A 16617-nucleotide genomic window follows, 5' to 3' on the forward strand; every position below is an offset into this window, starting at 1 on the left:
TGATGAGTAATCGGAAAAACGTTTTCTCTATCTTCTGCGTAGTCGCCGATGCCAACCATGCAGAACAAGCATCGCCTCTTCATGGGCGTCACAATATATTTTATGTAGATGCTTTAGTGATGTGATTTATGAGGAGTAGAATCTTTCAATAGCGGTGCTTTAGCAGTAGCCTGCAGCATCCACAATGTGACATAGCAGCAGTAGCCAAGCCAGCCTGTAGACAAATGCTTGTCTGCCATGCAAGCTTTCGCGCGCATGACTGAGCAACTGTGCATCATCTTTGTTTTTGTTGCAGTTAGCATTAATAGATGTGAGCAGGTTTCAGGTCTAAAATAAGATATCTGGTCATGTCAGGTGGCAGTCACAGTCGTAAAGGTTCTTTAGTAGGCGCCTCATGTGTGTGAGTAATATTAAAGGTGCACTAAAGTGGCATTTGAACTCATCTTTTTACCGCGGTAATACACAAGTGTTCCGAGCACGCGTTCCGAGCATTCTTAGAAACTTCGAATTATTGTCCTGTGCGGCCGATTTCCCTAATTTAAATCAGATTAAACATTCCGACTCCCGCCTTTTTTTGAACTCAATGCTGTAGGTAGGAGGAGTCAACCAACGCGTGGAGTGCCTTTCAGCCAGTCCTGTGGCGGCTTCGCTTTAGCTTTTGTTTTGTTTTTAGGTTTCTGTGAATAAATAGTTTCAGTCGCAGACAACATAGCTGTAAATTAGGCCCACGGAAATAAAAATACGCATGGACTCTTTGATTTACGTATCACTCCGCCGATGGCAGATTGGCAGACCGCCACGGGACTGGCGCCACGCATTGGTTGACTCCTACCTTCAGCGGTGAGTTCAAAAAAAGGCGGGAGCCGGGACGTTTAACCCAATTTAAATTAGGGAAATCGGCCGCACACGACAATAATTTGAAGTTTCTAAGAATGCTCGGATTGTGTACATTGAGTTCCTGTGGTAAAAGTATGAGTTCAGATTCCTCTTTAGTGCACCTTTAATTCCCTCCTGCTTATGGCTGGTCGTGAAAACGTGAGTACAAAAAAAAAACGTGTTTAAGTGTCTCGAAGAGTAAGAGAACCAAGTTCCGATATCTAACTGTGCTGCAGTGCTTTCTTGTTTGTGCGCACTCTGGGCGTTCAAACTCGTGTTGCCATGGCAGGCAAATGAAACAAGATCAAGAGACGAGGCTTTTCTTGGCATATCCCAGACCTTTTAATGCCATTTTTGAGAGAAAGAAAACAAAGGCAGCTGTGATTCCCAGTGTTAACCTTGTGCATATACCAGATGTCCCAGCAAAATGTAACCAAGCTTTTAAAATGATTGAGTGTCCTAGGCAAGTGAAACAAACTGAGTGCTGTTGAGAGCTGTGTGGCCTAGTCTGCAACATTTTGTTAATTCCACAATGTTAGTTAAGTAGAGCTAACTTCTTAAATATTAGCATCGGGGAAAAAAGTGTCAATTTATAAGTTGCAGATCGTGTTGACAAACTGTAGACCGAGATGTTAACAACAGGGTACCATTTATGTATATCTTTTTGTTGGCCTCGAAATACAAGGCCACAAAATACAAAAACTACTACATGATAGTGGTTCTACTTCAGAGCCCCAAGACTTGCTTGCAGAGAACAAAATCAGCTCACCTCTGGAGCGCTGTCCCCAATGCAGCTTTCCATTTAAGCTGGTAAGAAAATTTACATAAATGGTACCTTGTTGTAAACATTTCAGTGCTGTTTTTTCAGGACGATCTACAACTTCCGAGCCTACATTTTTTTTTTTCCCTAAGCCAATATTTAAAATTTTCGCTATCAGTCTTTACTAATCAAGTACCTTTGCGGAATGAAAAAAAAAAGTTACTGCAGAGTAGGCCACACGACTCTACAACACTCAACTGGTTTCACTCAACCGCAACAGCCTTTTTTAAAAACTTGGTTACAATTAGCTAGGACACCTGGTATGTATTACAGTGCTTGCACTCATTAAGGCTTGCAACACATAAGACGCAGTGGATGATGAATCACATGAGCAGGAACAAAGGAGGTCATGCATTCTATTAAATGCTTTTTTTTTCCCTTTTACTTTGTCTCATACAGGAGGTCACTGCAACTTTTGTGGAGCTATTGACCATTTCAAGAGAGAATGTCCTGAAATGGAGAAAAACAAAAAGAACAAAGGCAACGAGGAAAGTGAGGTTGCAGCTGACATAGCCAGCGTGGACCAGAGTGCTGATGCTGAAAACATAGCATCCGTGGGGCAACAAAGCCATGGGAAGAAGGCAAAGGTGGTTAGCTTTTGAAGCTCCTTTGACAAAGCCCACAAAGGGTAGCCACAAAGTTATGTAAAGTGTTTTGCCAGCTTTGGAAATAAATTGGTTTTAAATTATTGGTTCAACATGACCAAGTACGTTGAAAGAGTTGGTAGAGTGGCGATGACAATCTCTCTCTAGACTTTCGCAAAACATGGCGCGATGGCACAATGTGTTTTTCGTCTCGACAAGGTGGGGCCAAGGACCCATTTTCTAACCATTTCACCCCAGGAAAGCTGAGCACCAGACCAGGAGAAAGCTTGTACCAATTCGGTGCGCATCCAGCGGCACTGGATACGCAGCACCACTAAGCCACCACTGTGGTCTGATAAAAGTGTTCTGGATGTACCATATGCATTCCAAGTTTTTGAGTAGTACTACATCATTTTCTCCATCTAAAACTATCCATGGCTGTATTTTCAGCTGTCTACTGTCCACCAAATTGTCTGCAGCAGGCATTGGGCCTTCGACATGAAATTGATACCACTGAGCCTAACGAATGACAGTGCGAAGTTACATAGGGCAGCTCAGGAATATTGCAGCAGGTCAACACAGCAGGTTATCACAGGCACAGCATTGCAACCTTAAGGGAGGATAGAATTGCAGAAAACCCCGAGAGGATACCGGAAGCCTGTAAGGTCTTTTTAATCACATCTCGAAGAATTTTTTCCAAAAACAGTCCAGAAATGACTGGGCAATATTTTTGTGACCGTAGGTATAAAAAAAAACGCCGAAATCTCCACGAAAATAGCCAGCTTTCAAGTGCGATAGCTCGGGTTTTGCACTGCCTCTCACGGCAAGATTGGTGTCACTGGAACGCTGGTTTCACTGCATTTCTCCTTCCATTAGAATCACGTGTGTGATAAAAATATTCGCCGACAATTACGGTACTTCCTAATTTGAAATCTGAGCTGCGCTCAGATTAGCTGTTTTGGTTTTTCGTGTGCTTCTTTGAAGCTAGAACTATGGCACGCGCTGACCTTCGGGACTGAACATCTAGGTCGAGCCCACTTATAACAAACCTGACAGTCATGCTGATTGCGTTTGTTGTACCTGATGTTTGTAGTGAGTGGACATGCCCTATTACAGCCAAAAAATGCAGTCAGACAGAAGTGGTGCTTATTTCTTTAAAAAGTCCCTTGTGGATGGAAGACCACATCAAGCCACATTCTACGCTCTCCAGCGCTGTCAGGTGCTCCTTGCAAAGACACTTTCCGCGGATGAGCAACTGGTGGTAGGCCGACATTCTAGTCTTAATTCCTTGACAAGGATATAGCAGCAAAGCTACTGCAGCGCATGTGCATGCAGGAGGTACAGTTCGAGTCACCTTTGTGTTAAAGCACTTAGTAGCGCATTAGGCTCCGAATAAAGGTGACACCTTGCCTCAGCTGCTTGGCTCTTGAAGCAACCTTTGAATGGAAGTACAGCCGCATAGGCCTACAGACCAGGTGGAAATAGTACTATGAAGGGGCTCTGAAACACCTTTCGAGGAGAGCACATCAACTCACTCAATCACTGCATTGTGTTGTCATAAACACCTGAGCTAACATACACCTATCCACAGCAGAGAAGCTACAATCGTGCGCGAAAGTTGGCAAGTCCTTTCCGGCGACTTATTTATGCTCACACCCTGCTCTGTCACACCGATCCTGCGTGTACCAGTTCAGAGATGGCTATGGGTTAGATTCTTTCAGCTACCACGGCCGCAAATCACTCTAAATTCTTTACCTCGATATGTCGCGAAATGAAAATCTCGCGTTACACAATGTAACCGTCCTGTGGAGCTGTTTATCTAGATCAGAGCCCACATTTCATATGAAGCTATATTTATGCTGCTTAATGATACAACATACTAATAGAGCAAAATAGCAAGTTTTGACGAGTTGGCAATGGATCAAAACGTGTGAGTGTGACCGCTAAAGGCAGGCATCAAAAACTGGACTGGACACCAAATCTGGCAGATTATTTCTATTTTATATAGCTTTATCAGCGAACAGAAAACCATAAAGCATGAAATGTTTTAGAACTTGAGCTCTTTTGCATGTTACTTTGCCATGCACTAGATACGTACTGATGACATGCTGCCCAGTTACCCAAGCACCGTAATGATTCATCCCCTACCATCATAATGCACTGGTCCTCATGCTTGTGAGTGCAATCTATGCTCGTGCAGGTGATGGTACTGCTCCTTCCTGCCCTTACTTCGACCTACACACTTGCCTGACATTCATTCCCTCCTGGCTCTTCATAACGATTGCACGGTGCTATAGGTTTTCTTTTCACCTGCATGTGCGGTTCCTGTAGCCATTGAATAATGCACATAAATCAGTGGTCGTTTGAGAGCGGTTTGGGTTGTTATTTGCCACTATGTGATTGTACAGATACCATTGTGGGTTTTCATTGATGTGTAAATTTGCTGGACTTGTATTTACGACTGTGTGTCCGAGCTTCACAGTTCCACAGGCTTCGTAATGGAAATATGCTGTCATATATAGTACATGCACAAGAAATTCCATATTTTGGCATGCTTTCTTACTCTATGCATTTCGTTTCTATGTCCAATTAGTGGGTAACTGTGTAGAAACGAAACGCAAATGTGGCGTGCATAATGCCATCCCTGCTGGGTAACTAATGAATATCATTAAGCACAATTTTACATTCCCCCAGTCTTCTTTCACTACTTCATTACTCACAAAAGTTTGCATCATGCAGTTTCTGGCCAGTGGTGGTTGTCTGTACATGTAACATTCAGTAAATGTACTTATTAATGCCATGGCACTTAAATACCACGTACATAATTCCTTTTTCCCTGAAAACTTTTGCTCCCCCTTCCAAGATGACCAGAAATATTGCTAGCAAGCTCTCTTGCTTTGAAAATATGCATCAAGCTACTAAAGCAATACCATCCCAACAGGCAACCTGTTTTCATCAGCACACCTTTGCAACTGCATTACATGTGCAATTGAACAGCATGTGCTGTACATTCATCCCTTTAAAGGGTTGAATTGGTGAAAAAATAGCGCCAAACCATGCAAACCACAAGAAAGAACGAAGACGAGACACAGGCATTCTTTCTTGTGGTTTGCATGGTTTCGCACTATTTTTTCACCAATTCAAGTATGCACCAACTAGCCCTAAAGAGATGTTAATCCATTAAGGCTGATGACAGCAATGCCATACTGTGGCATGTTAGTAAGACAAGCGAGGAGTGTGCTTTGTGCTGCCGGCAAATCAGCTAACTCAGACCCTCACTGCAGTGCAGAGTGCAGGCGCACTCAAGTTTGCACCAAGGAAGTGAATGCTTGAGACCTGTTATTTCATTGTCGGTTTGAACACCAAAAAGCAAGCAGACCGTCTGGCTTCTGCGGCAATGAAATAACTCACCTGTATTTTTGTTCCTGCTTCCTGTTCCATTGCTTGGCCAATGGATGATACTGTGATCATGGCCCCTGTTCAGTAGCTTGTGGCATTGGCTTGCGGCCGCAGCTTGCAGTGTGCTCTCATTTGCAGTAGTACTATGCATTTTGCATCATGGATATGGCTAATGTGGCGACAGCATTAGCAAGGCAAGCTTTCTTAGCACATTATTTTGGCAGCCAGTCTGCTCATCACAAATTGTACTGTAATAAGTGAATGCTCTAGCCTGAAAAAAGCTTTTCAGAATTTCAGTACAGAGGGTGCCAGGTAAATTGTTTTTTTTCATGGTGTCTTGAGATCTCCGCACAAAACTTGCTGACCTCAAGCAAACCACGTGCTGTGCATGGAAATAAAATGTGCAGCATCTGAATTAGCTGTGGTTTTTCTTCCACTGAATTGGTGTTGGTCGGTGCACCTAGTTGATCAGTCTGCATCTCCAGGTGGAGCTCAGGGCATAGGACACGTACACAAGCCTAAACTCAGCTCCAGTTTCCTGTTTAGACACATAGCAAGACAGTGTAGAGTTTAGAAGGCAGTGTGCTTTCCTTTTAGAAGCACAGCACTACTTCTTCACATCATTCAGATGGTCACTTCACCACTGTGTACCTTTAAAACGTAAACTGCTAAACTGCTTGATGGCATCATTTATTATGCAAATGAGTAAATCGCTTTTCTCCCCCTTTCTGTTCAGGGAGATAAAACATTTCAGAATATCCGAAGTCATTGTTGTGTAGTAAAATTCATCACTGTCATCGGAGTTAAGTTTACTGCAGTACAAATGCCTCTCCAGTGAGGTTCAATTACCTGCTTTGAGCTAGCCATATTCACTATCGCAGCAAATTTGGTATCTGCTCACGCACTCCAGAGATGGACCACCAGTTAGCTGTTGACAGGGCATTGTACTGGCCCTGTCCTACATATTTCTGGCCTCAACTTAGCTTGTAAAATATTACCAACTTCTTGTTCTTCAACCCAGCCTGCCCTCTTTCAGTTTCTTAGTGCTACACCATATGTTTTCTTTTGTTGCTCACTCTATGACTGTCACCAGTCTTATTTCAAACATTTCTGCTAATTTACAAGTTCTAGCCACACAGATGAGTACTAGTATGGTTCCTTAACTATGCAATTTTTTTTTTTAAGACTTGAGTTGTTGCTCATAGCTAGGGAGTGCCTGTGTAATGCACTCCAATTGAGTTGTCCTTAAAAGCAATTAGAAGGAAGTGGAAGCTGAAGGTCCAGCAGTAAAGTCGGCACCTAACAAGTTTAATGTTTATTTGTTTAAAAGGACAACTGTCAAAAAACTGAATACAGAATCATTTTGCCATGTGAATTAAGTCTGCACATGAAACTCATTCAGCTAACTAAGCAACAAAATACAAAACAGACTTGTTGAAAAAAAGTTCATTGGTATAGTTTATGGTAAAACACTACAATTGTGCCAGAGTAATAAAAAATCATGCAATTTCATTACAACACTACTACAACAGTAGACAACATGACTGGTTAAAAAACCTCTGCTCAAAGTAAGAGAAAAACGTACAGCTCTAGAGGTAAGGAAAGCTCATATTATTGCAAAATTAAAAGCACTCTGCACTCTCATTGGCAAAAGGTAAACCTTGGTTTTCACTGTAGCACTTGGTTTTTTGTAAACCTTGGTTTTCACTGTAGAGGCAAATTCCAACAGGTATTTTACATGTCGTGAAGGTTGTGTAACTTGACTGCGTGTTGGTGCAGTGCCCAAGTGATTTTGGCTCTGTACAGTCAGTACTGTAGACTGCTCAATACAGACTGTTCACTACAAAATAACTAGACTTTGAATATAGCTAACACAAGTAATGCAACACTTTTTTAGTTAGCCCTAATTTCGACAGGCAGGGCTATCAGAGCATCGTGCAGAAGCAATACCCATGCTGGTATTGTTATCCCAAGCAACTTTATGCAAGACAGCTTTTTAATTTCATTTTGTGTTAATCATTGGTAGAAAAAAAAAAGGCTGAAAAAGAAGCAGAGATGACTGAAGGCACCAGTTACGTCAGTGATTATGATAATGAAAGCCATTGAAGTATATAATGGAACCGAGCCAGATTATGCATCCCCCGTTCATGCGACGGCCCGCATGTTACGACGAATTGGCGCAGGACCGGTGAATCTCCAACAGGGATAATGCATTAAAAGCCTCGGTTATACGACGAAAAAATATACAAGCCCGAGACTTCATGGGATGCGACACTGCCGCGCTTCGTACAACGGCTGGCGAGAGCCGTGCGGGATGAGAAAGCCGGTTCCAGCGCACGACAGCCTGTGATGACGGTTCTGCCAACGGGTCAGACTCTGACTCCGCACGTGCAACCCATGGCCGTCAGTGCGAGACGGCTCGTTTTTCCGCACGCTTCACTGACGAAGGCGTTAGGGAACTCAATCGTACATTTATACCAAAATGAGGTTATTGTACAGGCAACAACATTAGACGCTTCTATGATCATTGGCGGTTCGAAAGCGCTGTCAGTTGCAGCTTCTGTGCGGAGCACGTTGGGCCTAGCAATACACCAGAAGTGAGCGGCGCGCTGTCACTTGGCATGCCGCACATAGCTGCTGAAAGTGCGCCGGACCATAGTGTTTTATTCTTTCCTTTATGATGCGAATTCTTAGTAGAGACACTGCTGCCTGCTGGCATGGAATGACAGCGGTCTAGAGGAAGTCTGAACAGAATTAACTACATGTTGCTGGCACGGTCGTACTGTGCGCCGCAAAATGTCTTCGAAAAGTCAGAGCAACCATATTTCTGGCGCGTCGTTTTCGAGTTGCATGTGACGTCTGCTTAACGCGCAGGGCAGGGAGCGCATGCACTCCTCGTCTAAAGATGTCTCTTCGACGCCGAAAAGCCTCGCTGCACGCGGTCTCGGAACTAATGCTTGCAGAACGAAAATTGGTTCTTTGATAACGCGTGGCGAGAAGGATTTTAATTTTTGAAAGCCAGAGTAGCGGACACGATTATTACGCGAATGCGTAACTTGTGCGAGATTTTCGATTATACCAAGGTTTCATGCGGTCGCCTGAAAGTCATATAATTGAGGTTCCATTGTATGTGCACGTAGTCGCATATAAAAAAAAAAATTATATTACAACTTTCTCAGGGCTGGAGCATCCATATCAGCATGCATGCCCGGTTATGTTCAGCATGGTGAGGAAGAGTTGCTGGACTACAGCAGGTGCAGAAAAACACAAGACACTAATATCACAGTGCAGGAAAGTGTTCACAACCTGCATATTTCTGACTAGGGGTGCACATACAAACAAACAGAAGCTTAGGCTTGATGATAGCAAAGTGGTTGGCCAGCTAGATAGAACATCAACTGCCACGCTGTCTGAGCTTGCATCACAGTAAAGTGCTCCATTCTGCCCTGTTGCCAGGGGTGGTGCACAGATGGGATGGTAAAAATGTTGTGGTGAAACGGTACATAATGGTGCAATGCAACATGGCGAAAAATGATAATCAATGAAGAATTCCCTCATATCGCCCATATACCTGAACTTACAAAAACCCACAGCTGCTTCTATCAACACTGTTTCCCCAAACCAACCATGCCATTGTTCATGATGCTGCATTGATTGTCAAGCATATTATCCAGAAAGTATATGAATTAAACATGAGTCCAGCATGCACATTTTAAGAGGTAATGATTCGCTTCTTAAAATATACTGCATCATTAACCTACGCTTATCCATGATAAATTTTTCAAGTTCAGCTAACTGCTTGATGCCAACTAGTCTCCTAACCTGAGGAGAGCTCTGCCTTGTGCAGCAGCCAAAAAAGCCCATATTTCTGAGCCTTAGTTGCACAACACTGATCTTGCTCAGATTACGTGCAAGCTGTTCAAACATTTCTCTTCTTTGACACATACAGGTAGTATGCGGTTCGGTCTGCTACGCAGCTGCAAATCTGTGGGTAGCTTACAGGTGCTTAACTATGAATTGGGTAACTGCTAAGCAGCTATAGTAGTGGCAATGCAGGATAGCACTGGAGTAATGCTGGCCCCTAAAGTCTGGCCGAGGAAGCACCTGCAATGCACCGTGCTAATAGCCACTCTGCAACAGCCGTGCCCTCCGCAAAGATGCGCACTGTCCACAGGACATCATCAGAGAGGGAAACACAACAACAATGCAGTGACAACACCAACACCCAAGACAATGCAGAGGACTTTAAACAGCCTGTTTCGTGTGTGGCTCATTTCGTGGGGCAGCACCTCGAAGAAAGTCACATAGAGGAATGTCCCACATGCCAGTCCCTGCAGGATACCATTCAGAAGTGCCGCCTCCCTGCTGTCCTCCTGGATGAGCACGATGGCAAACACCATGCCCAGCGGGGCCATGACTGAAAAGGCCAGCCCACTCACAACAATGCCACAGCGTCCAAGCCGACTGTGGGCCAAATTGAGCCCCAAGGTGAAGGCCAGGATGCTCTTGTGGATGGACACAGCTGCAAGGATCTGCAGTAGCAACTGTACACTCGGCTGGAGGCCAATGGCGACACCTTCAAACACAGAATGCAGGGAGAGAGACAGCACGAGCACTACAGACCGCAGGCTGGAGTGGGAGTTGGGGTCACCGTGCATTGACTGAATGGCACGTTCGTCCATGTCCTCGTCTTCCTCACCATGGTCGTCGGTCACATCATGCTCGTGACTGTCACCATTCGAGGCCGACTGCTCTACACTGCCATAATTTGCAACAGGTGCATCCCAGCCAAATAGAGTTGATGCATCAGATGCAGGAGAGGCCCTTGAATGGGCTTCCTTCCAGAAAAGTGTCACCTGTGAAGTGAGGCAATGTTTTAGCTTACAAGTAGTCTTGTTGGCTGCAAAGGCAGCTGCCAGATGAGGCATCCATTCACACACTTTTACTATGTGTCAAATCCCAGTAAATATAGGTCTGGCTAATTTTGCAGGGTGCCATAGCAATAGCACTCGTTTCATTGTAAGATTGAAGCATACACTTAACAGGTGCCAAATGCCAACAGTGCACTGACACGAATCGCACATCAATTTTCTCACATTAGTGATGTAAAAGGCATGGTTAGGGTGGAGCTTGCTATGTTTCCTTTCTGTCCTTGCACTGCATGTTCAACCTTATGTACCATCACATATATTTCTTATCTCAATTCATTCTTCACGGTCTGGAGATATCACCATGCAGCATTCTCCACCCAAAAAACAGCAAATGACCCTCGTACATTTATCAGCATTATGGTTCCTAGTGTAAGGTGGGGTTTATTTGGAGTAGCTTCGTAAACCTACCCTTAATCAGCGATCGTTGAAATTATGGTCACTTACTGGAACAGTACTGCATGGTGCTCATTAGCAGTCAATGGTTACTGAAAGCTTGAGGGAAAGTTCAGGTTGAACACTTACCTGCTCAATCACAAGGACGATAAGGAGTCCTACGATGCAAAGGAACTCAATAAATGGGAAGTCGGGAACCGTCCCCCAATGGTCGAGGATGCCTTTGTTATACTGAGTGCGTGCTTCAGGAAGCAGGTGGAGCAGGCACGTGGCAATAAAGACTCCACCACCAAAGCAGCTTACCAAAGACACTGCAGTCTCATAAACACGCCTGGAAAAACAAACAGTGAAGAAAATAATGTAGAGTTATATTAGGCGAAGCAGAACTTTATATAGGTGGCTGTAGTCTGTGTTTGTGCAATTGAAGTTTATATAAGACAGTACTTACGTACAACTGGACTATACCTTATTAGGATCGAATTGTGCAACCCTAGAAAGACTTTCAGATGTTATTCTGACCAGTAAGATTTATTCCACTTTATCACTGAAATCAGACAGTCATCGGCCTATGCCCCTTGGAACTGTCTTGTCACAGTGCAAAATTATCCCACAAAAATTTAGACAATTCTGATATGGCAAACCATAGCAAAGTATAGGTCCCTAGGAATAACCGTAGTGCTACTTGTACTGGAATAACTTGTCAGCAGCGGCAATGCTGCAGCCTTTGCAGCCAGTAAGATTTGTTTTCTATCGTTGCAGTTATTCCTAGGGACCCAACCTTTGCTTTGGTCTTCCATGTCAGAATGCATGTATGCATGCATGCATACATGTCTTGTTAATCAAACCAATAGATTCCTAGAGCAGTGTGACAACATTTTATGCTGTAACATACATGGAGAAACCGCTGTAGTACAGAGTTGCATCTGTTTGATTAGTGGGCAATCAAGTATGGAGGATAGGTAATCAGCTACTCTGCCTCACGCAATGCATAGCAATGCAATCCATAGACACATTTGGCTCAACTGATGTTGCTGATGTTGTACTGGTCACATAGTTTTACTTGTAATGTTAGCTACTGAGCCCAAGCTCTTACACTACAGCAGCATTACCTGCAAATGGTGTTCTAGTACAGTCTCTTACAGGCTGCTAGCTGCCTGAGCAAATGCCACTAGTATGCATTTAAGTTACAACAAGACAATACAATTAACATCGACCTGCCTACATGGGGAAAATGCGCTTCTCAAAGCTGACTTAGTTCTTCAAAAGATTACAATTATTTTCAAAAACATTTACCAACTAGTCCAAACCAAGCTACTGTGCATCAAATTATAATTATTCTCTTACTGAAAAGCTACTCCTCCTTGGTTCGTCCCGAAGCGACTCAGGTTATGAGGGACGCCGTAGTGAAGGGCTTCTGAAATTTCGACAACCTGGAGTTCTTTAATGTGCACTGATATCACACAGTACACGAGCCTCTAGAATTTCACCTCCATTGAAATTCAACTGCCGCGGCTGAGATCAAACACACATCTTTCTGGTCAGCATCCGAGTGCCATAACTACTAAGCCACCGCAGCGGCTGCTGCTCCACCTTTGGAGATCCCTTTTAACACATGGTATTTATTCTGTGTGCTTTCGGAGTGTAGCGAAGCTTCATTTTTTTTTGTTACATTTTTATTCATGTGAGGAACAAGTAAACTTCAGAATCTAACACCCAGACAGCATGTGGAGGAGATGCCCGCCTTGACAAAAGCTGCAAGTAGCCACACTGCTACTTACTTGACAAAACATGACTTGTTCCTAATGCCCATGCAAACAGCAGAAGGAAATGCAAGTTCACGACAGACGAAATATTTTTCCTCAAGGCATGTGAAGCACCTCAGGCTGCATCATGATGCGCTCTACTTGTAATGGCGAACTTTATTCCTTGTTGATCCAATGTTTAGGGGAATCTCGAAAAGGTGGAATAGATTTGTAACAAGGAAGTAATTACACATTAGTATCCACTCAAGCGCAGCAATTGCTATACAGCTTTCACAGATACTTTGTAGCTCAAGAAAAATTTGTCCTTGTGTGGGGTACAAATCCGGGACCACTGCCTGTCCAAGAAAATCGCTCAACCAACCGAGCTAACCAGAAAGGTTAGAAGATGGTAAGGCGAGAGCGAATTCATCAGCAACTCGAAGTGGGAATGCTATTGGTCTAATGCTTAGGGGAATCCCCCAAGGTGGAGTAGACCTGTACTGTTATCTTATTCTTAACTTGTCGCTTATCTCTTCTGAGCTGTTATCCAAATATTGTATTTGGCCCATGTCATCATGTGAAGAGAAGATGAGCCACTTCTAGCATTTGAACAACTGATGAACTTCAGTTCTCAACAAGCACTACATTTACTGCAAATGCTAATGACTATAAACTGACAAATTACAGCTACTATATTGCAGGAATGGGCAGTATTGAAGATAAATGTATCTTCCATACTACTTTTCGATGCATTTTGTGTATCGGTATTAGGTATCACCTGCCAGAAATGAAAGTATTGGTGTATGGGTATCGAAATACATTTTTAGTGTATCATGTATTTTAACAATACTCGATACTCAAAAAAAAGTGTGCAGCAGATTTTGGGCCGGCAGCGCTCACTCAGATGGTAACAAACCGAAAAAGGGGGAGAAGTAAGAAGAGATGATGCCAGTGCTGTTGGCCCAGTCAGTTGTCTTTCTTCCTATGTTCATTGTTTGCTGACACTCAATGGCAGAAGGGGTGAGGAGACACGCTCACCATTATGGTAGAAACAACACTCCTTTACTCATATTTCAAGTTGCAGTGGTTGCAAACAGAAATGTAAAACTTCTGCAGTCATGCTCAAGATCTTACACAAGACATTTGTTGCTTACCCTGTACGACAAAGGCAACACTCTCTCCCACACGTGGCTCAATTAGGTCATCAGCTCCGGCAGTGCCAAATGCATCAACTCACAAATTCCTTTCCTTTGGAGGAGCAATGTTACAACAAGCCGTAGTTCTCAAGAGGCGCTAGTGAAACTTCAGTTTAACTGTACACAGAGGATCCTGGAGTCTATGTAGCTATGCTTCAATCTCATCTTTTGATAAAAGGCACCATAATAAAATACAACACAGTTATATACTAGTGTGCTCCTGCAGAGAGGCTTTTTTTCATTTGCTTCGCTTAAAGCACTGTTACAGCATGGAACTCTTTCAGACCGGCGGTTTGAGGACATGCTGTAACTTACTACTCTTAAGTAAAAAACATCTAAATAGCAGGGACGCGCAAGATATGTTTTGCCTATAAAAACATTCAGTCATTTTATTTGTAGTTTTTCTTCTCGCCTTAAACGAAGAATGTTCAACTTCAAACATATGTTAAATGTAATGCGGAAGGAATAATGTTGCCTGAATTGATCAGTAATGCATTATATTATTGCATTATTAAACTAGCACACCTATGATGAGAAGCCCAAGAATCGAAATCCTTATTGCGCATATGTGAATAGTTTTGAACGCACCTCACAACATGCAGATTTCACTTTCATTTTTCCTACACACGAACAACAGGCAAGTTCATGCGTTGTGTGCGCGCTGAACATGCAAGTTTGTTTGCGACGAGATTCAGTTGGCAGTGATTAGGTGCAGCTATTCTCTTGATGTATATGTGACTCACTCGACTTGACTCACCTGCGCCTCGGGTCTCGCACGTGACGGATCCGGTGGGAGAGGCTGACAGGTAGGAATACCATTGTCGCCGAAAAGGCGAAAAACACGAAGACCATAAGATACTTGAGCGGCCGAAGTTCCATCTTTGCGAACCGGAGTGGAGTGCGGCTTCCGAATGACCGACCAGGACGACACGGACTCGGAAATGGGCGCGCTTATGAACTGCAACCAAGCGCGAAATCTGCCACCTGTGTGAAGAGATGAAGACACTGAATGCCTTGCGCGCGTGACTAATCGATAAGCTTCTGCACACGAAACGTCGGACGCGTACAATGCAGCAAAGTGGTGTGCGTAATATGTCACCTCAGAAACAGTCAGAAACAAGCGCTGTTGAACGCAAAAACTATGACACGTGAAAACATTTGAAACATAATGATAGCTCACTTCGTGTAATATGCGTTTGTAAGTGAGAATCGCATGACGGTCATATGTTTCGAACAGTGAAACTAGTCGGCGCAAAGCAGCAGCTGAGCACTGTTAGCGCGGCGACGGAGGAGCGCAGTTTGCATGGAGTCGCGTCGCCAGTCAGGGCAAGCATAACGTAGCAAACGTTAAAATTTTCGCGTACACAACTTCCCGCGACACCGTAGGACGCACTAGCAGCAACTTCCTCGCCGTCCCATGGCAGACTTGTTGTTGTCGGACCGCTTCGGGTCATCACTCCTTGTTTCTTAACGGTGACAATTTTGCAAGAAGCGAACGTCTACTCATGGCCCGCCCCGGAAGGCAGACGATGTTTTTGGACGTCGACGTTAATCTGCGTTAACGGTGGGGACGGCAGCTTACAAACAAAAAATAGAAATATAACTCGCTAGACGTTCAAGTATTATTATTTAAACAAAATAACCCTGTAATATTGTCAAATAGTTGCAAATCAAAAACCAAAAATTTAATTTAAGCAACCATCCATCCATCCATCCACGAAGAGAAAAAAACTCGAGAGAGAGCGTGACGTCACGCAATCAGCGTTCTCAAGCCAACGCTCACGAAGATCGTGATGCATGCGAATTTCGGCCACCTCTATAATTGGTTTTTGGGGAAAGGAAATGGCCCAGTATCTGTCTCATATATCAGCGGACACCTGAACCGCGCCGTAAGGGAAGGGATAAAGGAGGGAGTGAAAGAAGAAAGAGGTGTCATAGTGGAGGGTTCGGTTGGTAACAACTTTATTTAAATGTCTTGCAGAGCTTTCGCCGACGGGGCCTTAGGTCTCCGACGTGGGGACGTCGAGGTGTTGCCTCGCCGTCGCCTCGCGGGCCTGCTGGACGGACCAGAGTTGGTCACCGAGGCTGGGGCTGCGCAAGGCAGGCTCCGGAATAATTTCGACCACGTGGGGATCTTTAACGGGCACTGACATCGCACAGCACACGGGAGCCTTAGCGTTTTTCCTCCATAAGAACGCAGCCGCCGCGGCCACCTCAAATTGGTGTATTTTGATCAATTTCGATACATAGAGTTTATTATTAACTAGAGGGAAAGCTGGCGGCGCTGCACCTGAACTTCCTTGGTTGCGCAAAGCATCATGGGGCGATGACCTACTTGGTGCGGGACAGTAGGTTTTTTTCAAGAACGTAGAGTGTCATTACTAAGATTTTCAATTCCGTATCCATGGCGCGCTGCGCGCGCAGACGACTTCGGCGTAACAATAGTGTGCAAACCTATAGTAGCGAAAACGCAACAGCACACGACGCCAATAAAAGGTTTTTGTTTTTCAAAATGCTGTAGAAAAACTTTTTAAAATGTTGAAGCGACAAAATTTTTTAAAACATATTTCTTTTTAAAACTGCGTTTGTTAAGCACGAAATATTGGCTTTTGTGGTCTGCAATGCTTGACCAATAGGAGAGCAAGCTATCGCTTATTTAGAGCAAACTTTGCACTT

At 44.0% G+C, this 16617-nt stretch overlaps 2 protein-coding genes across 4 annotated transcripts in view; one reads left to right on the forward strand and one right to left on the reverse strand.

Annotated features, from left to right (window-relative positions):
• Positions 1-2393, forward strand: part of LOC144125758 (uncharacterized) — a 33305-nt gene extending 30912 nt beyond the window's left edge. For both annotated transcript variants that reach the window (XM_077659428.1, XM_077659429.1), the window contains exon 6: positions 2096-2393. In XM_077659428.1, the coding sequence (XP_077515554.1) occupies positions 2096-2298 (203 nt within the window). In that variant the 3' untranslated portion in view covers positions 2299-2393. The remainder of the gene's footprint in view (positions 1-2095) is intronic.
• A 4586-nt stretch (positions 2394-6979) lies between these two features.
• LOC144125759 (zinc transporter ZIP1-like) lies at positions 6980-15466 on the reverse strand. Of its 2 annotated transcripts, none has more exons than XM_077659430.1 (4): positions 15306-15466; positions 14699-14925; positions 11133-11334; positions 6980-10535 (listed from the first exon to the last, which is right to left on the reverse strand). In XM_077659430.1, exons 2-4 carry the CDS (start codon positions 14818-14820, stop codon positions 9861-9863), a joined length of 999 nt encoding a protein of 332 aa, XP_077515556.1. In that variant the 5' UTR covers positions 14821-14925; positions 15306-15466; the 3' UTR covers positions 6980-9860. The 2 variants fall into 2 exon arrangements, with proteins under 2 accessions (XP_077515556.1, XP_077515557.1); XM_077659431.1 differs by having other exon boundaries at positions 15122-15465.
• Positions 15467-16617: the final 1151 nt, after the last annotated feature.

The sequence above is a fragment of the Amblyomma americanum genome, chromosome 3, assembly GCF_052857255.1.
Source record: "Amblyomma americanum isolate KBUSLIRL-KWMA chromosome 3, ASM5285725v1, whole genome shotgun sequence".
Classification (NCBI taxonomy): domain Eukaryota; kingdom Metazoa; phylum Arthropoda; class Arachnida; order Ixodida; family Ixodidae; genus Amblyomma; species Amblyomma americanum.